Below are 22,858 nucleotides of genomic sequence, written 5' to 3'. Positions count from 1 at the left end.
TTTACAGTCCCCTTTCTCACCTCCTTTTCCATGTGCTCCTCACAGTGCCTCACCTCCTCGCGCACTCCTCCGACCTCCTCACTCACTCCTCTTCTGATCTCCCCTCCCATCACTTGCATCTCCTGCCCAGATGCCACCCTCATCTGCTCCATTTCCTCCCTGTGAGCATCCAGTTTGGTTTCTACCCCCATTCTGACCCCCTCTATCTGCTGCCCCATTTGGTTAACTTCCCTTTCCGCTTGGTCCCTCATGTCCCTCAATTTGCCTTCCATACTGTTTTCTAACCCCTCTAACCCACTTTTCACTCCCTCTATCTGATTCTCCTGGGCAGCCATTCTATTTTCTACCCCCTCTAACCCCTTTTGCATCCCTTCCATTTGATTTTCTTGAGCGGCCATTCTGTTTTCTACCCCCATTAACCCATTCTTTATCTCTTTTATCCCGTTGTCTAACCCCTCAAAATTTTTGTCTAACTTCCCAAATTTCTTGTCTAACTCCTCACCGGTACCCCTCGCTTCGTCCCTCATTACCCCCATTTGGTTTCCCAACCGCTCACTATCAGCCCTCATTCCCACCATTTGTTCCATAAGGGCCCTCATTTGCAGGAGGAAAAGGTTCGAATCCACCAGGGGCGCTGCCGCGGGCGTGGACGCCGTGGCCACCTCGTGCGTGACAACGCTATTTTGCGACCCTGCCGCCCTCACTGCTTCGCTCTCCTCGCGTCCCTCAATTTGGTCCTGGACCGACCCTGCTTCACTCTCCCCTACCGGACCCCAGCCGTCTTGATCCGCCATAGCGCGACTTTCAAAATTCGAGTTTCGTAACACCAATCCAAATTTTGCTGTTATAATTTCGTCGAGCGCAGTAACCGCGCTCCGGCTCGATTTTCCCTCCCAAAATTTGGGCCTAACTAATTTAGTCCCGGGTCCGAATCTCACTCCTCGACACCAATTGTTACCGTACTAACACAATTGGTGTCCAAAATTTGGGCTAAATAAATTTAGTCCCAGGTTCGAATCCAACTCCTGACAACCAATTGTTACAGACACGACTTTGATGTTAAGGTGGGCCGAGCGGAATGGCCGTCGTGTCCGCACAAATTACCCGATTGTACTCGAACGTTGACGAAGCCGCGCGATGCTGGCTCAATAAGAAAAAGAAGACACCCGGCTGGATTACAATAACACAATACGACACCAGGGGTTCAGTTCTCAAGACCTCCGGAGGAGGTTATATTAAGGCGGAAGGTTAGATTACAACTACAAGAGGGACAGCATAGAAAGACAAGCACTTAGACACACTCTTATATTAACCCCGGACAGACGACAGACAAACGGGACAAGGCTGACTCACACGGGGGTTGATGAAAAGGACAGCGGGTATCGATGGCTCAAGGTGCACTCTTGGCTCAAAGCAGGGTCCAGTACGGTCCGGTCCGGTCCAAAGATGCGGGGAGGTATCGTCGCGCTGGGGGTGGCGGTGGCTTCCTCTGCTCTCCGTAGTTCAGGCGCATCTGACTCAGCGCTCGCAGGTGGCTTTCCTTCTCCAAGCTGGGTGCGCATCTCACGTCACATCCGGCGCGGGGCCGCGTATATCCGGCGGGGAGTGACACGCCCTCGGCTCGTTAGCTCCGCCTCGTGGAATCGGCACGTTGCTTCTCATTGGGTGCGTGCGGGGGGGTTTACCAGGCTCCGCCCTTGACGAGGAGCTGACAAGGAGCCCCTTCGTGGTAACCCCGTGGAGCGCATGGTCTATGGCGCTAATCGAGCCGGTGTGAGGACGCATCCTCCCCCGCTCCGCCGCCATCTCCTCTGTTGTTGTTGTAATTGTTGGGGAAGAAGATGGAAGGAGGTATGGGAAAGGTCCTAAACTCACTACTGATGCCATATAATCACATTCTGGTGCAACGAAGAGTCATAATTAATGGAGACGAGGCCTTAACTGACATAGAATAAGAATAACTAGGAAGATGTCCGAAAGTTGTCTACGTGTGGTGCGGTGGACCTGGGCACGACATTTAATGGGGGAATAAGGGGAAGGTCGGCTCTACTGATTGTTATTTACATGCAATGGGACTAGGGAATGGGGGATTGGGGAAAGTTGGGGAGTATTGGAGAAAATAGGGGAATATTTACAAGCGGATATGGAGGCCAAATTCCATATTCGCAACAATATATATATATTTGAATGATATATATATATATATATATATATATATATATATATATATATATATATATATATATATATATATATATAATTTTTTTTTTTTTCAATGATATATATATATATATATATATATATATATATATATATATATATATATATATATATATATATATATACACAGTATATATGTATATATATATATATATATATATATATATATATATATATATATATGTATATATGTATATATGTATATATATATATATATATAATTTTTTTTTTTCTTACAATATTGGACAGTCTCACATATAGGCTATATATGTCCAAATAGAGATTCTACCCCCACCTGAAAAATGCTTATTATACGAATGACAGGCACAGACAATCACGAAACAGGCAGCGGGCTGCACTGTGATGCTGAACCCCTCATAGTGGAGTCATTAAGTAGGATGTGGACAGCGCCTTGTGCTGAAATAGCCGACATGCGGTGTGTGGTATGAAAAAAATAACACCAGTTCAGTTAATCATTCAAACTTTATTTTTAGGATACGAATTTTATACGAAAAATTTTTAGGATATAAAATTCAAACATTAGGGATACGAATTAGAATGCGCCATTCATTAACTAAATTCAAAATACAACTTGGCTATTAAATACGCAAGCCAACGACAACTCACTTAATGTGAAAACTGGCATCTTCCATCGGTCACAATTTTTTGGATGTCTGGTGATATGGACGTCACTTTGATCCGCAGGCAGTTCTCCAGGTTTTTATTCGTCAATCGATTCCTCTCGTGCGTCTTTAACGCATTCATTGATGAAAAGGACGACTCGCATGTATGGGTGGAAGGGAACAGAACATTGTGAGCACATAAAATGCGAGTCTCTTGATCATGCTGTACTCCTCTGAGCATGCCACCCAAAAGGCACTCACCGACTCCGCACTTCTGAGCGCATCGCTGACCAGGGAGGTTGTTTGGAAATCAATTAACTCCATTTGTAATGCAGCCTCATCCAAAGAGGGTATCATTTTTTTTCGCCAGGGAGGAGAAGTCTCCACTTGGTCGGACTGTGAGAGGGTCACGTACAAAGGCAATGATGTCCTTTGAGATAGAGTAGTCCTCAAACCTTGAAGTGAAGTTGACCTGTAGCTGCTTGATGAAGTCCACCATCAACTCTGCCACTTGTCCCGGTGCCTGTGTTTTTAGTGTGCTGAAATGTAGGAGCCTGCCAGTTGATATGTCTGACTCTAACAACTCCAGCTTCCTCGTGAATGATTCGAGCTTTTGAACCATGTCGACTATGGTTTTGCCTCTCCCCTGTAGCTGTAGGTTAAGCTTGTTTAGGTGGCCAAATATATCCGCTAAAAAGGCAACATTGGACATGAACTTTTCGTCTCCCAAAAGGGCAAGGTGGTCAGCTGCTGCCCTAATCTTGCTCAATCTAAGGATCGCCTTGACCTCATCCAGTAGCGCACAGAAGCGGTCCAATGCTTTACCTTAGCTCAACCAGCGCACGTAATTATGTAGCAGCAGGTCATCGTGGGTGGCCTCTTCTGACTCAGCCACAAGTTGTCAGAAAAGGCGATGCTGGGTGCTTGATGTACCCCTGACAAAATTAATGACACGCATCACTTTATCCATAACTTCCTTTAGCTCACCACTGAGTCTGGCACAAAGGACACTCTGGTGGATGAGGTAATGCAGCCCATGCATTTGGGGGGTGAGCTCCTTCAACCTACTCACCAGACCTCTGCGCTTTCCCACCATAGCAGGAGCCCCATCTGTCACGATTAGGTTAATCTTCTCAAATGACAATGAATGAAGCCAAAACAACTCTTCCAGTTTAGTAAATATAATGTCCCCAGTGGTGTGCCCTTCTAATGGGAAAAGAGACAGCAGCTTTTCCCTGAACACTTTTCTATCAAAATATCTAACATAGACACACAACTGGGCTACATCTGTGTTGTCAGTGCTCTCGTCAATGGCTAGGGAAAAGTAATTGGCCTGACTGAGACACTCGATAATAACTCCCTGCACAGCATCCGACAGTGCCTCTATGCGGCGGGTAGCGGACCTCGCAGAGAGGGCCACCTGTTTCACTGAGGCAAAGATACCATCCATCGACTTGTCGGTTGTCAGTTCCTCCAAAACTGTCACCATAACCTCCTTGAAAACCTCTGCATCAGTGAACCTCTGCATCAGTTGTGCCATGTGAGCACCCAAGATGCCTTTAGGGACGCACTTGTCACTTTCTGTTGGGATGTGAGGCCTCACACTAGTATCCTGCTGCTGTGCGCATAGCTTGCTGTCAGTGCATCAATTTTGCGCTTTCGTGCCTCTGACTGGAGCGGAAAAGCCACTTTGAAGGTGCCATGCTTCGTCTCGTGGTGCCGTTTAATGTTATATTCCTTGCAAGCAGCGACAACTTCGTTGCAGATAAGACACAACGGCTTAGCGTTGAGGAAACTAGGTAGGATTAACGCATAGCTCTCTTTCCATTCTTCTTTGAATGTCCTGTTTTCACTGTCAACTTTCCTCTTTAGACTTTTGTATAATGACATTTTGTCAGGAAAAATTCAAGGGAGTCAATAAATCAATAAACAAACAGAAAATCACAGCAGTAAATGTAAATCCGTAATCCAAAACTCAGAGCCGGGGCACAGTCAAAGTTCTATCGCCAGCAAACGGGGTCCAAATCAGCAGGCAATAGAATAATCCAGAGACAGGCAGAGTTCGGAAATCCAGGCGGAAAGCAAACGTATTACAGGGACAAACAGGGTCAAACACGGGCACAGGTAATGTAGCAGAGCAAGCAGAAACGTAGTCGGAAAACAGGTACGGGTTATCAATAGGGGAATCAATACGGGAAAAAACGCTGGAATGGCTCGGTAGAAACACAGGCACGATCTGGCAAGGAACAGACAGAATGAGGGCGCATAAATAGCTGAGACCAAACAATTAACAAATGAGAGGCAGACGTGTGATTGGACATGGAATGCACGGGGAAGATTGAAAGGAATTGCATGGGGGAGATTGAACGGAATGTGGGAGTAGCCAACAATGACAGGAGAAACAGAGTTAGGCAGAGCCAAGACGCACATGGTGACAGAAACATAAACAAACACACGTGGTCACACCACACTCACACACACACCTCACCAGACAGAACAACGAACACATATAAAAGCGATCAGACAGAAGTCCTGACACATTTTTCTTTTGCTAGCTACCAGGTTAAATGTTTAGCTAACTTCACACTCAAGTAGGCTGCAGACAACGTAATAGCGTACCCTCAGCGCGCAAACAATCAAGACAATAATAATGCTACGTTGTATGTGTGGGAGGAGCGGAGTCACTGAGGCCAATGAACACAGTAAAATCCGAGTGTTCATTTAACTCTGAGAGTGAACAAATGGACCCTAGAGGGTCCATTTGTTCACTCTCAGAATTAAATTAACACTCACATTTTACAGTGAATAATACTAAGGGTAAAAGTATGCCAAACAATTATTAGAATAAGCTGGCTCTGCTAAATGGTCAGTCCAGGTGATGATGTGTCGTGCGTAACAGAGAAGCAGTCAGTCCTCAAAATTAAAATGGTACACATTTATTATTTACAATATGGAAATCCAATCTTTGCATCTCCCACACATGCATGTCTTAGAAGGCGGTCTGTAACTGCAAGTTCCAGTTAAATTTTTTTATCATACAATTTCTTAAATTAGCCATTAAATATGTTCTGGCCCGCCACCTAGTGGCTTAGAAAAAAATTGGCCCGAGGCCAAACTTACTTGCCGACCCCTGGCCTAGAGGTACACACAATTCGCCTCTAAGCTGTCTAGCCTGGGTTTGAATCCCGACCCAGCTATAAACTGCCATCCCGTTATTTCACAGGCCGAACAATTCATGAATGTGTGTGCTGTCCCTCGGATAGACGTTAAACCCGGGTGTCCCATTTGCCGGCATTAGTTGGTGGACCTTAACGATCCCATGGTGTCGTTCATGAAGAGTAGGTGAGCTATCGCCGGCAGCCTGACCAAATTCCTACCCAAACTAGCCAGGGTCACTGCATTCGAGGCGCAGCCATGCCCTCAGCCAATAATGTTATCCCACAGCCTTTTGTTGCATACGAAAGAAGAAGATATGATGTTATTGTTGTTTTTCTTTTTACTATGCAATAATCTCAATAAATAATCCCTCACCCATAACTTCCATAGATCATTTACTCCCAACCCCCCTCACCACCTTCCTCAATCTGTCTCATACAGGAGCAAAAGATGACAGTTCCGAGTCAGAATTGGATGAGGAGTGGCCGTCTCTCGGAGCCAGTCAGTCCATGAACCCTGCAAAGGTTGACTCTTATGTCGAATGCAATGAAGAAGACGAGAAAGCCATCGAGATGTTTATGAGCAAAGATCCTCCAGCCAGGTAGTTTTGTTTGGAGTTGAGGGGAGTATTTGGTTACCTTTTTTATGGAGGATGAAGGTGTGGGGAAGAAAGGGGGCATGAGAGAGGGAGCAGTTTGCAGCTTTATTTATTTGTAGAATGTAGCATGGTAAAATGTTACCATACAGTATCTCAATCAAAATGCGGGTCTAACGACTGGCATGGCATGAAGACTGTGTTCTTGATCCCACTTTTGTTATATTAAGGGCTATTACTAAGAGTGGGCTATAAATGGGTCATTTTTTGTTTTGCTTAGGTGGCAGTTTTTTGTATTCCATTTGACCTATCTCAACATGAAATGACAAAATTTTCGGCCTGGGGTCCAAGAAAACAGTGTGCAGGGCAAAAATCCAAAATGGCCACCGTTTTCTCTGAAAAATCACATTTTTAGCCATAACTTTGTCATTTCTGGGTCTTTTTACTTGGTTGTGGTGTCTAACCCTATGCTTATGGGGTCAGGCAATCTATTTATGCAATTAGAAGTAGTGTCAAACCCTCAGATGTTGAGTTAAGACATATTTTTGCTGTATGTTTTGAGTTGAGACATATTTTTAATGTTTTCGATGTTGAGTAATCATATTTTTATTAAGACATAAGTTATATTGTCTATTTTTATTTCACATTGTCTATTTTTGACACTACAATTTTTGCCCTGTACACTTTTTCCTTGTACTTTGTACTTGTACTTGTACTTTCCTTGTACACTGTACACAGCTGTAAGGACGAAGGACGGGAACAGTGGTGAGTTTGAGGTGAAGGTGGGAGTGCATCAGGGGTCGGTACTAAGTCCACTACTATTTGTAGCTGTGATGGAGGTGCTGGCTCAGAACGTAAAGGAGGGTTTACCGTGGGAGTTGTTGTATGCAGATGATCTGGTGTTGATTGCGGAAAGTATGGATGGACTGAAGGAAAAGATGAACAAGTGGAAGGAATGTATGGAGACAAAAGGTCTGAAGGTGAATATCGGAAAGACGAAGGTGATGGCAAGTGGTAAAGCATGTGGTGAGGTGGAAAGAACTGGGGAAGTGGCCGTGTGCTGTGTGCAGGAAGGGTGTCGGAGTGAACTCCATTCAATGTACAATGTGCGCTGAGTGGGTTCATCAAAAATGTAGTGGTCTGAGAGGGTCATTTACCAGTGTGGCAGCTACATTCAAATGTAAGGTGTGCACAGAGGGAGCTGCAGATGGAGGAAATGTTGAGTTGGATCTTGGAGACGGCGTGAAGCTGGAAGGTGTGAAAACATTTTGCTACCTCGGAGACATGCTGAATGGAGAAGGTGGATCAGACTCGGCAACGGTTGCTCGAGTGAGATGTGCATGGAAGAAGTTTCGGGAACTGAGTGGCGTGCTGATGAGGAGGAGAGTGTCGCTGAAGCTGAAGGGAAAGGTGTATGCTGCATGTGTGAGAAGTGTTATGATTTATGGGAGCGAGACATGGGTAATGAACGTAGAGCAGCAACGAAGGCTGGAAAGGGTGGAAATGCGAATGGTTCGATGGATGTGCGGAGTATCGTTGAGAGAGAGGAAGACAAATGATGAATTGCGAAAGATGATGGTAATATTGCCTGTGATTGATGCTGTGCAGAGGAACAGGCTGAGATGGTTTGGTCATGTGTTGAGGAAGGATGAAAGTGACTGGTTGAGAAGAGTGATGGAAATTGATGTAGAAGGAAGTAGAGGACGGGGAAGACCGAGAAAGACTTGGCTAAAGATGGTGGAAGAAGAAATGTGGGCAAGGGGGTTAACAAGGAGAGATGCAGAAAATAGGGCAAAATGGAGAAGATTGTCATGGGGACCGCAAGGCTAACCCCCGCTCTAGCAGGGAAAATGGCCTTAAAATGCATGTTGTTGTGTGTTGTACACTTTTTCCTTGGACCCCAGGCCGAAAATTTTGTCATTTCATGTTGAGATAGGTCAAATGGAATACAAAAAAACTGTCACCTAAGAAGAATAATGATAAAAGTATTTTTGACCCCCGTATAGCCCACTCTTACTATTACGCAAATTGTAGACCCCACATGCATGTGTAGATGTCACCCCAGGCTGTTACCCATCCCTGCAGGCCATAACCATCACGTGTTCGTATCATGTCAGACCCTATAAATTTACACGAAGCCCATCATTTTCTCTCCTTTCCTAATTACCACAATGTATCATCGTGGATTCCTCTTGCACAACACTTTTTTTTTAATGTAAGGGGAATGGTAATCAAAAACAATGTAGCGTGTAAACTATTGGTCATCAATATATGTTTATACCTTCTTGTCAACTTTAACCATGTGGAAGTGGAACGTCATTTTTAATAGTTCGATGATTGCAGAGAAATCCAGAACTGAGCACGTACACGGCGTATAAACTCAGTGCATGTGTGTTTTTCAGAGTATAACTGGGTAATGGAAAAAATATAAAAACTGAGTAATTGCACATTCCTTTATCGTGTGTGACGACCATTACGTAGTTTAAAAATGTTTAGAGCTTTGCAGAACATGTTGAACACTATATCCTGGAGTATTAAACTGCCGCAAAGGCTCAAATAAAATGCCTTCCAAGCCCTGGAGTGTTGCCAGTGAACATTGATTGTTGTAGATTTTGTTTTTATTTGACGTTGATGCATTATGTTATTTACATGGGCGTCGGCATACTGAATTGCGGACGAGCATGTCCATTGATTGGTATGCTGCCCGTGAACATTGATTTGGTATAGATTTTTGGCGTCGAGACCTGTTGCATGGGCGCCGGTTTGCTGAATGGTGGATGGGCAGGATTGCCGACAGAGCACTCTCTGATGAGCTTGTGGGTTATTTACCTTATCCTAGCATTTCCTCCTTGATGTCAAAGTATGATGGCCATTATGAGCATAACATTTCCTAATTGTTGTTTTCCCGTTCTATTTTGCGTATCGTCGTGGTTAAATCAATTGGGGGTGAATTTAGACTACGCAGAGTTTAAGGTCTATTCTGCAGTTTGGCAGGCTGCCTGCTGAATGATATTGGGCAGCTTGAATTTATTGATGCGAAGCTAGTACGTTCACACAGACGACCTGTTTGGTGCAGGAGGAAATTATACTGCAGTTTAAACAAGCTCGTTTGTATTGTTTGCTTGTATTTTCTCTCCTCCCACTATTCCCCTCCCCACTCCTCCCCCAACCTCCAGGGTGACTCTCGCAGACATTATTATGGAAAAACTGACTGAAAAGCAGACAGAAGTGGCTTCGATGATGTCAGAGGGAACATCACGTCCCATGCCAGCCTTGGATCCAAAAATTATTGAGCTTTACCGTGTAGTGCGGCAGGTGGGTCTATGCATATACATATATACATATATACATATACATATACGCCCCACTACCCCAAAGCCAACTGTTACGGGATTTTGTCTTGATGCATTCCTGCCATAACCATCACATCCAATCAAATGCCATAACCATCCAATCTCCCATTGTTGGCATCGGGTATATCTGCTAGTTAAAATAATTGCAGTTGGAAGCCATTTTTAAATGGATTTTCTGGGTTGGAGTTGATGAGTATAATCCTCAATGTGCTTTATATAAAGTTATTCGTGTAATAAAATTATTTCCATAAACCAGATAAAGCCTATGCAGTTGATGGCCACAACCACTTACATTCACCATATTTCAGACTCGTGTTTGTAACATAAGTCTGAACGTTTCAGTATAGACGTATAGTCATATGTGGGGGACTGGATGAACATATCACGTGGAACCTGGCATGGTCATACTGAGTCATAATCTGATTTATTTCCTTATTTTGGGGTTTGCAAACTTGTAAAAAGCACCACACACATACTGAGTCATAATCTGATTTATTTCCTTACTTTGGGGTTTGCAAACTTGTAAAAGGCACCACACATGCCTCCAATGCCGGAGGCTTCCATGGGAATTCTGGGTATAGAACTACATTTACTGGTCACAATTAAAGGACATAGGAGCCACCGACCATCGTTTTGCCCTTGTGCCATTCTGACGAAGCTCATAACACCACACAGTCATTTATTTGTGACCACAAACCAGATAAGGGTTTAATGCAAAACACCTCACTTGGAGCACAGGAGTGGGTTTTGCAGAACCGCTATTGCTATTACCGCTATTACCAGAAAGGTTCTGTTACCGGTTTAAGTATGTATTATGATGCAAAGATTAACCGATTCGATTTTGACATCAACAGGTCAAGGGTCAGAGGTCATGTCAGATAAAGATCTGACACTTGAGAACAGCTGAAGGGATTTAAATCAAACTTGGTACAAGTGTGTATAATGATGTAATATTGTGGGTGGAGGCATATAGGTCGACGTTGTGACATCAAAAAGTGGCGTTCTCGTTTAAAAAAAAAAAATTCTATTATTCAACTGTCCAATTTTGATTAGTTGTTGCATTTTAATGCGGTCTGTATAAATGTATGGATAAAAACTTGTAAAAATTGTATTATGGGTACTGGTTTTAAACTTCGGTAACTTTCCTTAAATGGATTGGACTTGCAGAATGTTTTTGAGGTTTTGATTCAAAGGTCTCCACATACAGAGCACCCTTTGGCAAAAGTACTACAGAATTAATCATACATTTATTAGTCACTGAAGTAAAGCCATACATGTAAATTCATTTATTATTCTGGCCAAATAGCCAAAAGTGGTGGTAACTAAATCCAACATTAAAGAAAACTGTTTTACTGATATACATTTGATGTGATTCACAGGTGTGCTACATTCTACAACTCTCCTGGAATTTGATACATGGCCACGGTTAATAGCTACACTTAACTTGGCCAATCTTACAATCATTTTCTCTCTCATGTGGAGCATTTCATTGTATGGATTGGGCCAATTCCAATTGCTCCCATCTGGTTTCATTTCTGAATGAAATGCTGCAATAAATCACTTCTTGACCTGGGATGCTGGGCCATCTGACCACACTGACACTAGCTTTACATCTTTTGGGAGGGCACAATAATCCTATCCAGATACACAATGTGGATCAGTTATCCTTTGAGTGGATCAGGCCGTCTGACGCGATCGCACTTGAGTGAAGTGTTTGAGTGCCACAAAGCAGAAGTGAAGCTACTGATCTCAAGAAAAAAACAAGTTGGATTATAGGTAAATTAATCTACTTTTCTGTTTATCATTACCCCAGGTCCTGGGTTCGATTCCTGGTCTGTTTCGGTTCGTGTAATTTTCCCACATATGCCAATTAACTAGTTATAATCCTGTTCATTTATTTAATTGTTTCTACGCCTCAGTGGTGTTTGCAATAGCGGACATGGATTTGTCCCCTCCATTGGAATACTATGCCCTGGTGTTGGGCAAGCGGCTAGGGTGAGGGCTTAGGATCCTAGGATCCTGGGTTCGAATCCCGGTCAATCGCTGAATTAACGCCAGGGGGTTGACTCAGCCTGTCATCCTTCCGAGGTCGGCAAATTGAGTACCAGTTCACTGGTAATTCCCTGGTTGTCGTAAAAAGGCGACAAAAAGGGTTGGCGTCAGGAAGGGCATCCGGCCGTAAAACATTGCTTCAAAAAGGGGACCAAAAAACAACAACAACCACGGTCCCCGAAAAAGGCCAACCCCCGCTTGCGGGGAAAAATGGCCTCTAAAGGTGGTTTTTTTTTATTGGAATACACAGCTTAAAAAACAACATGACTTTCCGGTACACCTAATATTTGTACCAGGCAGTGGGTGGTTATGAAAATTAAGCACATTAAAATGCATGCAATTGTTTGTTTTGCTCAGCTTCTTTCCAAATACCGGAGTGGAAAGCTACCCAAAGCGTTCAAGATCATCCCATCACTCTCTAATTGGGAGCAGATCTTGTACGTCACAGAACCTGAGCAGTGGAGTGCTGCTGCTATGTACCAAGCAACAAGGTATGTCATGCAAAGTTGCATGCTAATAAACTGTGTATTGTGGTTCTGCAACACTAACTCCTATGCTCGAAGTCAGGAGTTGTTTTGCATTATAACCGTATCTGGTTTGTGGTGTTGTGGAACTAATTAATTTAGCCTTGATTGATAGACAGAAGACTCAATGATTAATGTCCACAAACTGTTTAAGATAATTGCTGATTTTTAATGAAACATGGAGGACTTTGCTTAGGTTACAAAAAGATATACATCAAAGGACTTTAAAAACCACTTGGTAAGAATCCAACTCCAGAAAAGAACACACACACACACACACACACACACACACACACACACACACACACACACACACACACACACACACACTTCTAAGTAAAATCCTGAATCCTTTCTGCAGTACATCCTTTCTTATACTTGTGAAGGAAAAAAGAATGGGGCTGGGCTGAGGGGAAGAGAGAGGAAGGGGGAAACGAGATAAGAAAAGTTGAAGGCAAACTGGTTTTTCCATTCTTTTCATCTTGGGAGAGGTTTTGGGTTACAGAAAATACAATTCAGTGATTGTGAAGCATACAGTTATAATATAACACATTTCCCATTTTGTAACTTGCATCAAATGAATAGAGCATTAACTCACAGTTGTGTAAGCCTACAAGAAAGTGTGTGATTTCATGGATTCCCCAACAACAACACAACATGCATTTTAAGGCCATTTTCCCTGCTATAGCGGGGGTTTAATTCCAATATTCTATTTATTGTTCAATTTATCTCGTTTTTGGCCCTCTCTCAATGGTGAATGATCACTTCAAAAAGTCTAGTATCTGCATCTGCCGCTCCATACCTCATCCCTCAGATCGGCAGTCTGCAGCCTACTCACTCTCTGCAGACCTGGATAAAATCAGACTGGTCAAACAAGTGGAACATGTCTTTGAATCCTAACAAATCTCACACTCTTACTATGTCTCTCTGAAAAGACCGACTGGACAACCCTCCCATCTACTTTCTCAACAATCCTCTCCAAGTTCTGTCACTCAAGCTTTTGGGTCTCACTATCTGCCATGATCTTTCCTGGGAAAACCACATTTCCAAGCTGGCCTCCAAAGCCAGTCGCCGACTGGGCATCCTCCGCAGCTCAATGGAAAACTGCTCTCCCCTCTGGGCTGGTGTTCCTGCCTCACACCTAGTTCAGCTTCACACTGTTGAAACCAAAGCTTTCAGAATCAGTGGAATCTCCCGCGATGAAGCTGATTGTGAGGACATTTCACTCACTCACCGCAAGCAGGTTGGTGGTCTTTCTGTCTTCTACCGACTCCTCTCCGGCCTTGCTCCCCCAGCTCTGTCTGTGCTCTGTCCCCCAAATATTCCTACAGGTCGCACAAGATCTGCCAGTAATCCTCTTCTCGTGAAACTGCCAAAATCAAGACGGTCTATTCACCTTCACTCTTTCATTCCTCTTGTCTCCCGCCTCTGGAACAAACTCCTCCACTCTCTTCAATCCCACTCCTCCCTCCATGCCTTTAAAACAGCTGTCCACCACCATCTCTTATCTTCCCCCATCCAAAACCTTGATCTTTTCTATCCTCGTCAATTTCACACCAGATCCACTCTTTTGAAATTCCGACTTCTTTCCTGGAAGTCCTAGCAGTGTCCATGTTTTATAGCTCTCCCTCCCACAGATCTCCTGATGTCCCTGTTCTCTACTGTTGTACTTGTGTGCTTCCCACTCTCTCCTCATCTTGTCTCCCGCTCCCTTTATTACATGTTTTTTTTTAATGTTTTCGTTTGTTTGTTTTTTGTGATTAATGTTAGCTCTTATACGAGCCTTGATCTTGTATACAAAAAAAAAAACTCCAGTTGTCCAGAGAGATAGCCTTGATCTCATGTCTGACATTGATTATTGGGAGAGTAGAAGCAGCACGTCCAAGTTAGTGACCTCATCTGAAACGGAATAGTACCTTCAGAAAGTATTCACACCCCTTCACTTTTTCACATTTTGTTGTTGGAGCCTGAATTTAAAATGGATTGAATTGAGATTTTTTTTTTTGTCACTGATCTACACATAATCTATATAAATAAAACAGTGTGTGTGTGTGTGTGTGTGTGTGTGTGTGTGTGTGTGTGTGTGTGTGTGTGTGTGTGTGTGTGTGTGTGTGTGTGTGTGTGTGTGTGTGTGTGTGTGTGTGTGTGTAATGTTACCGATAGACTCCTAAACGGAGAGGCTTACGTGCTTGATATTTGACAAAGACATGGCCATTGAGCCTGGGACGAACATGGCCGAACTCAAAATATTTGACGATCCATATTTTTTATTCATATTTACCTCAGCGCATTTCAGCGAAGTACCCGCTAATCTCAGCCGGTTCCAGAGCAGCTCGCTGATTCGCTCAGAGCGATCACGTGATGTTCCATTACCGCCGCCAGACTGATTCGCTCAGAGCGATCACGTGATGTTCCATCCCGTCACACGTCACACGTTTTTTCACCTTTTATGCGATCGTGTTTTGTATCGATTTTGTGCGATATGAATTAAATGTCTTTGAAACAGCTGTGAAACGTCTTTCCACAACCCTTCTGTAACCGATTGGAGCAGTTTATTGACGCACAAAACGAGATCCGCGAAACGAGTTGATCGAGTCGTGCTGACCAAGATGGCGACACGGCGGCTTCACTTTTCACGGAGAATGAGCGTTCTATATATTTTCAATTCAGGGCGCCCGTGATTTGTGGCATAGACATGACCATTGGGCCTTCACGGTGTAATTTGTGCGAAGCTTTTGTCCGAGTGAGCTTGAGTCGAGAGGGCGAATGTACAGGTTGGTAATGTACGGGTCTCCCTTCCCCCGCCCGGCAACGCCGGTACTGGAGGACGTCACAGGATCGGTGAGTCTCCAAAATCCGCTTCGTGCTGTTGCGAATATGCAGGACTATGTCCGATTGTTGTGCTGCTCTCCGACCATGAGAACTGCAACGTCATTGTTGACTGGCCATCCCCTTCCCTCCCCCTTCCCCCTCTCCCCTCCGTCCCCCCTTCCCTTCCCCCTCCACCCTAACCCCTCCACCCTACCCCTCCCCTTCTCCCCTCCCCCTCCCCCTCCCCTTCTCCCCTCCCCCTCCATTTCCCCCTCCCCCTCACTTTTCCCCCTCCCCCTCCATTTTCCCCCTCCCCCCTTTTTCCCCCTCCCCCTCCCCCCATTTCCCCCCTCCCCACCCCCCTTTCCCCCCTCCCCACCCCCCTTTTCCCCCTCCCCCCTCCACCTCCCCCTCCCCTCCCCCTTCCCCCTCCCCCCCTCCCCCTCCACCCTACCCCCTCCACCCTACCCCCTACCCCCTCCCCCCTCCCCTCCAGACCGACACACGAACGAGCGTATCGTAAAATATATAATGTAACGATTATGGTAATTTTTTTTCACTCTTTACACAACAACAAACAACAGGCATTTTAAGGCCATTTTCCCTGCAAGAGCGGGGGTTAGCCTTGCGGTCCCCATGACAATGTTCTCCATTTTGCACAGTCACTCTTTACACAGCTGCACTACAATTCAACAGAATGTATTCTCTTAATTATAATAAGTTTGGCTTTCACTTTTCGAAATTGTGCAAAGTGAAATTTTGGCTGTGTTGCATACGCAACTTCATGGCTCTGAATACATCGTTAAAAACAACTCGGAAAATACCATTTGTAGTGACGATTGTGGTATTTCAATATGCTACTGCCAAATCCCCTACCGAACTTCCTGCTCTTATCGATGCCATATTATTTATGACTTGTCTAATGGGAGCAGCAACTTTGAACGCAGTTAATAAATCGATGTACCAGAATGTGACGGTGACTCGCTGAACTCGTTTACGATGGTTTCTTTGATTGCATGTTTATTTTTTATGCATTTTTCTGTTTTATTATCCAATGCAGATGGCTTTGCATTCAAACAAAACTCCCTTACTATGCTAATCACATACACAATCTTCACACTCATTTGTTCCAGTTGCTCTGGTAAGCGATTTATGTTTCATTTGGCCTTGGTGCACCATAACTCCTTGGGCTTTATCAGCTCCCGTTGGACTTAGTCGGAAACGTTGGCTTATGGAATTAGTTCGTGCGTCCACAACCACATGTCGGAGATGTAATGCCCGATTTTCTTCATACTTGGCACAAAGACGATACATGACGGTATACATATGCACATCAATTTGTTTTTTGCGATGCGATCAAAGATGGCTGACTGGCGGCCGTTTTAGTTGTTAAAAAACCCAATGTTGAACACATCCTCATGCATTTCTTGGACATACATTTGCCAATGTTGTTTTAACTTGGCACACAGATAATGAATGATGGCTTACAAAGGCATGTCATTTCTTTCGAGATCATATCCAATATGGCTGACTGGTGGCCATTTTGTTACTTAAACGTGTCCCCAACTATTTCTCGGACATGCATGGACCGATTTTCTTCAAACTTGGCACAAAGACAATACATGAGTATATATATGCAGAATATTTTGTTTTGTCATCAGACCAAAGATGGCCGACTGACGGCTTTTAACTCCGTACAGCAAAATTACTAAAACCACGGTGGGAGCTGTCTTGTTCTTCTTGTTGATGTGAAATTTAGCAGTCTTTAGCAGTAATGTAATTTTAACGAGAAAAATTGGGAAAAAATTTGAAATTGGAAAAATTGGAAAAACAATACAGCTAAAGGAAAAACAAACAAATACAATGACTTTGCCCTTTCACATTTTGACCCAATTTTTAATTATTTTCTCCATATTCTCATAAAGGTTTGTTGAACATTTGATGACAAAAGCTCAACTGGTAAAATTAAGTTATGGCCTGGACAGGCAGAGGGACACACACATACACACAGAAGTGATTGCAAAACCATGCTTCGTGGGGGAGACAGGTTAACTAGGGAAAATCCTGCATGCATTTTCATTCTCAAATTTTTGAGTATGAGTGCTTGAAGCATGTGAATCTCCACCCCATGCCACCCACTCCCCCCCCACCCCCATTGTTGTGCTTTGCAGAACGTTCACTGCAAATCTCAAAGAGAAAATGGCACAGCGCTTCTTCAATCTTGTGTTGCTACCTCGGATTCGAGATGACATTGCAGAGTACAAGCGGCTTAACTACCATCTGTTTATGGCTCTTAAGAAGGCTCTTTATAAACCTGGGGCATGGTATAAAGGTAATGTGCTACCTACCTATGAAGTTTGATGATGGATGGGTCAGCCTTTTTATATAATGTCAGTCATGAACCCCTGAAAGTTGTTTTGTTTGTGGTTGGGGATGGAGGATGTCACAACCAACAAGCTCCATGACTTGGGGTGTGGCTGTTTCCTTTTTGGGTATGATAATCTGAATGTGCCTTGGGAGTGGTCGTAACCTCCGAGCACGTGGCGATATATTGTGTGCAAGACAAGGATGTTGGGATACTAAACTACCACTTTGGTGTGAAAATCATTCCTTAATTATGCAATATGTTGAGAACATTAACACAGCACACCCAGTATTTCCCTGCTCTGCAAAGCAACACTTCCTTAAAAGGTGTGCAACAGGTACTTAAACTCCATTGTAATCGAGATTCCATGAAGTAATGAGGTGAATTGAATAGTTTATTGGGTGCCGTAGCTAACGGGCTAACCCCCGCTCTTGCAGGGAAAATGGCCTTTAAAATGCCTGTTGTTGTTGTTGTTGTTGTATTGGGTGCCGTAGGTTCACAATACATTTGCCACATTGGGCCATCACAGGTTAAATAGAAGGCAAGAGGTCGTGCCAATGTTGTAAACTGGACATGTAAAATTGCCAGATCGGCTCAGAAGAACCTTAAAGTTATGAATAGTGGAATATTGCTCCTCATTTTCTGCCAATAATCAAGTACAGAGCACTAGTTACAGGGACTGTGGTGTGCTAGTTGCCAAAGGCAGAGCAACACCCCTATTAGAAATCAAATAAATTAGTTTGAATGGATAACCCTGCATATTTTCTTCCTGCCCCATGACTTTTGGTCATAACTTACATTCACAAACTGGTTTGGTGTATTGGTGTAAGGAGTGGTCCCGTCTGTGCAGCATTTTTTCTGTCTTCGTACCTGTGCAGGCATATTGCTGCCGCTCTGCGAGTCTGGGACTTGCACTCTTCGAGAAGCCATCATTTTCGGAAGTGTAATCACCAAGTCATCCATACCTGTGCTACATTCCAGGTTGGAATTGGATTGTAAAGCTTTTCTCTTTGCTGTGCTACTCCATGGTAATGCTTCCCATTGAATGACCACTTTGGGATTGGAGTGAATTGTCATATGTACGTAAGGGAGATTTGATAAATGTGTAATTTTTAAGAAGGTTGCTCAAACATATCTTTGTTTGAATGTTTTTGTGAAGTGAATGCTGAATCGCTCACTTCCACCTTCTCCAACCCACATAGCGCCGCATTGCTGAAGCTTGCAGAGATGGAGTACACCGGGGCAAACAGCATTTTTATTCGACTCCTTGTTGATAAAAAGTACGCACTGCCTTATCGCGTGCTCGATGCACTGGTATACCATTTCCTGCGCTTCTCCACGGATAAACGCATGGTGCCAGTGCTCTGGCACCAGAGTCTGCTGTCGTTCGTACAGCGATACAAAGAGGACCTCTCGTCGGAGCAGCGGGAGGCCTTGTTGGAGCTTCTGAAGTCACAAACCCATCCTGTGATCTCTGCTGAGATCCGACGAGAGATTAACAACTCTGTGGCCAGAACCTTGATTACAACCATACCTACACCTGCATCCATGGAATAGCACTGCCTGGGCTTTGGTGACATTGTGGCAAGCAAGTGAAAACCACAGCAGAGATCTGCATTCTTATGTCGATCTGCATTCTTATGTCGATCTGCATGCGTGATGATTGTGCATGATTCAAGAGTACTTGCTGGGGCATTTAGGAATATATGAAGATTGAGGCATGCCATTTTCCATTTTACTTTAACGGCAGTATAAGGAAAATGACAGTAAAAGGAGAATGCTATTTTCCTGGTTACCTTTTAAAATAGCTTATTTATGGGAGTTTTTTCCATTATATCTTAAAATGTAACATGGCCTAAAGGAGTTCCATCAGACCGGTCCTTCGCCAAGACGGGTAGTTGAGGAAGTGGAAATTTTCTTTTTGTTTCAAATTTCTTATTTTTTGCAGAGTTGTATCTCCACTCCCCCCTCCTTCTTCCTCCATTATAGGGGCCGTAAATATATGGCATTTTTGAGAATACCGAATTCTTTGTCTGGTGAGGACCATATATGATTGATGAGGAATTATTTCCTCATGCGTGTGACACAAAGCGGGGGTTAAGAAATTGGTTCACTCTGTCTGACAAACGTCAGTCGATGATCGAGAAACAACTTGATTCCAATTGAATTGTATATTTTGAACAGTGTAGAACATGAATCGGAATGTTAATCTGCAGTTCAGCAGTACATTGGCTCTGAATTTGACAATTGTACGGAATCTCGTCCCAATTGTGTACGTGCACAGAAAAGTAAAGCAATTACTTCTGCCCGTTTGGCAATCAAACAAAATCGAAATTCATTCCAAACAGGAAACGTAATGTTTTTAGGGCCGTCATAAAGGACACAAACAACAGGCATGAATAACTGATTTGTGTTAAATAAGGTGGTGTAAAAGACTGTGTGTGCATCAGCGGCAGGAAAATTTGGAATAAATCTTTTTTTTTTTTCCTGTAGGCTTCAGATTTTTAAAATTTACATTGAATAATATACGGATTTGAACAATGTAGAACACTAATCACCTTGTTTGTACATCTAAAAAACCCCAGTCTAACAGCGCTTAGGAAAACTTTACGCCGTCTCAAACAATAAAATTTGCCGCACGCTCTGGGGGTACAGGGACTTCGATATTCCGGTAAAAATGTCGGCTTGTGCCCGTAAATATAGACTGTGCTCGGAAATACAAAACAAGAGTTGAAAAGACCTTTCCCATGTCTTTTTCTCAAGACTGCGTGTGGTAAGGTGTTCACTGAACTCCCGAGTTGCTGATTAAAAATGGTATACTTTGCTGCTGTGTATATCGACGGTGAAAGTTTTTGCAAAAAAGTGGTTTGAACATGTATTGTTGAAAGAAGCGTCCGTCTGTCCGTGTGTTGCGTTTCGTTCTAAAGGGTTCCTGCTGTCATATATTGATGGAAAGCTAATAATGGGTTTACTTGGAACAAAGATTAGTGTCCGTTTAATCACACGGATGCCTGTTTTAAAATCCCTTTTTCTGGGATTGAAGAAGAAGAAGAAGTGGGAAAGACAGCAGAAAAATCATTCGAAAACCTACCACAGCAGGAAACATTTGAAGTTTAGAAGGAAAAGGGAGCACACAAAATTATATATCATAATATTTAACGAAGCAATAGAAAAATTTATATAAATACATGGAAGATGTCACAAAGAACAACCACCCCAGCTACCACAACAGCAACAACTAGAACGGCACTCGGAAGAGCGCATACCTTCACCAGGTATGAACAGTTTACGTTCTGTATGCCACTGATAGCCCAGATCTGCATCCGGACCTGAACCAAAATGGAATGGGCTCGTTCTCGTCACCTACCCCCCTCATTCACCAAGTTTCACCCGAATCTCTGTACAACCTTTTGAAATATCGTTTTTGGCCCTCTCTCTCTCAATGGTGAATAATCACTTCAAAAAGTCGAGTGTCTGCATCTGGATCTTCACCAAAATCGAATCAATTCATCTTTGTCACACATCCAACCTGGACACCAAGTTTTGTCTGCATCTGTCTATAATTTTGAGATATCCTATCACAAACAAACAAATATGGGTGAATGCCTAACCTCCGTCCACCTTCAATGGTGGATGAAACAACAAGTACGTGTTATTATTGATCAAATTTTCACGTCTCACTTCATTTTACATCATTGAGTTTCACAGATAGGCATGCAATATGTTTGTGGTACAACTTGCTGTATTTTGATTAAACCCGTCAGCAAAGCGACGCATACATCACCCCCTCATCTATATCATAAAAGGAGCCGTGTCTGTCTGTCTGCCATGTTATAACTTGAGAACGGATTCCAATAAATTCAACTACGGTGGATTCAGGGTATTCCGGGGAAGGTTTCTAATGCAAAAAAAGGTTGGTTTGTGTGTGGGAACATAGGCATTGGGCACACGTGTCGAAACTGCAAACGCCAACTCTCAGGAGTATGCTGCATTTGATTGAAGGTCATCGAGCCAGCTGGTGTTTTCCCAGACAATCCAATAACGATTTGGTAATTATTCTGAGACTAGTCCACATTACAAAAGCTTAATTTGGTTATACTTCTACCTTCAATTGCATTTGAAGGGAGCTCCAAAACCTCTAGTTTACCACTCAGCCACCACTTTGTCTGGTTTTTGAAACTTTAATTACTTATTTCTTTGTTTGCCAAGTCTGTTGAGGGTTGTGGCAACGCTGGGATACGAGTATTCACTCCAGTCTTGTACTGTAGATGGAACACCTGTTTACTAAAATGAGCATGTTCCATCTATTGGCCTCTCTAGTGAGATTACTGCATTTTCAATTTTAGGCCGATTTTTTTTTTGTCGATTTATGTATTTATTTATTTGGTTGGTTAAGACAAGTACAGGCACATTTTCTTTATTTCCACTCTATCCCTAAATAGTGAAGATCAAGGTCATATGGTGGTCCGAAAAAAAATGGTCTTGAGCCTCGAGAGGCCCATCCGGCACCAAAAGTGGCCATCATTGGATCACAGACCAAGGGTAAGTCGTGGCCAATTGTCAAGGGTAAGCCTCCCCCGGTCGCTTTGTTATCACTGGTATCTAGTTCCAAATTGTCTTAAATGGTGTATTTCCACTGGAGGTTCCTATCTGGGCCTCTCAACCATTCCCCAATATTGATTAAAGTACAAGGTTCAGAATATATCCAAAGTCCTACCAAAAATCTAATTTTGAATGTTTGCACACCGAGCGAGGCAGAAATATTGAGGAGCGATGCAATGACAGCAATGGAACACAGTATTAGAAATGGTTTATTGAGGTACAAATGGGTAATCAATTTGATTTTGATGTTTTTTTTTAATGTGTGATTATTTGATTTCTTGTTAATATTGTTGAAACAGACAAAAATAAAATTGGGGGAGGAATGATCATTTGTGTTACTCTTTTGATGAAACATTTGTCATTGCCGACACTTGGTATCTTGTATGCTGCTCAGCCTAATCTTCTACCAAAGATGTGAGTAGAGACTCGTCTGCACGGTGAGGTAGTTGGACGACAAGTCCTCGCCTGCTGGCTGCCTCTTGGCTTACGATAGCCTTAGCTTGTTCACTGCCGCTCCATGATCTCCTGCACAGCTGCACATGGGATCAGTCAGATGT

At 43.4% G+C, this 22,858-nt stretch overlaps 2 protein-coding genes across 4 annotated transcripts in view; one reads left to right on the top strand and one right to left on the bottom strand.

Annotated features, from left to right (window-relative positions):
- Positions 1–22,628, top strand: part of BYSL (bystin like) — a 39,063-nt gene extending 16,435 nt beyond the window's left edge. The window contains exons 2-7 of the mRNA XM_068112864.2: positions 6,441–6,600; positions 9,771–9,909; positions 12,357–12,490; positions 17,506–17,666; positions 18,578–18,680; positions 18,902–22,628. Of these exons, the coding sequence (XP_067968965.1) occupies positions 6,441–6,600; positions 9,771–9,909; positions 12,357–12,490; positions 17,506–17,666; positions 18,578–18,680; positions 18,902–19,256 (1,052 nt within the window). The 3' untranslated portion in view covers positions 19,257–22,628. The remainder of the gene's footprint in view (positions 1–6,440; positions 6,601–9,770; positions 9,910–12,356; positions 12,491–17,505; positions 17,667–18,577; positions 18,681–18,901) is intronic.
- UROC1 (urocanate hydratase 1) overlaps positions 22,493–22,858 on the bottom strand; it is a 369,204-nt gene continuing 368,838 nt past the window's right edge. For all 3 annotated transcript variants that reach the window (XM_068112860.2, XM_078776094.1, XM_068112862.2), the window contains one exon: positions 22,493–22,834. In XM_068112860.2, the coding sequence (XP_067968961.2) occupies positions 22,697–22,834 (138 nt within the window). In that variant the 3' untranslated portion in view covers positions 22,493–22,696. The remainder of the gene's footprint in view (positions 22,835–22,858) is intronic.

Source organism: Myxine glutinosa, chromosome 4 (genome assembly GCF_964187855.1).
Source record: "Myxine glutinosa chromosome 4, kmMyxGlut1.1, whole genome shotgun sequence".
NCBI lineage: Eukaryota > Metazoa > Chordata > Myxini > Myxiniformes > Myxinidae > Myxine > Myxine glutinosa.
The sequence above is the reverse complement of the archived record's forward strand: the minus strand, read 5'-3'. Positions and strand labels throughout refer to the sequence as shown.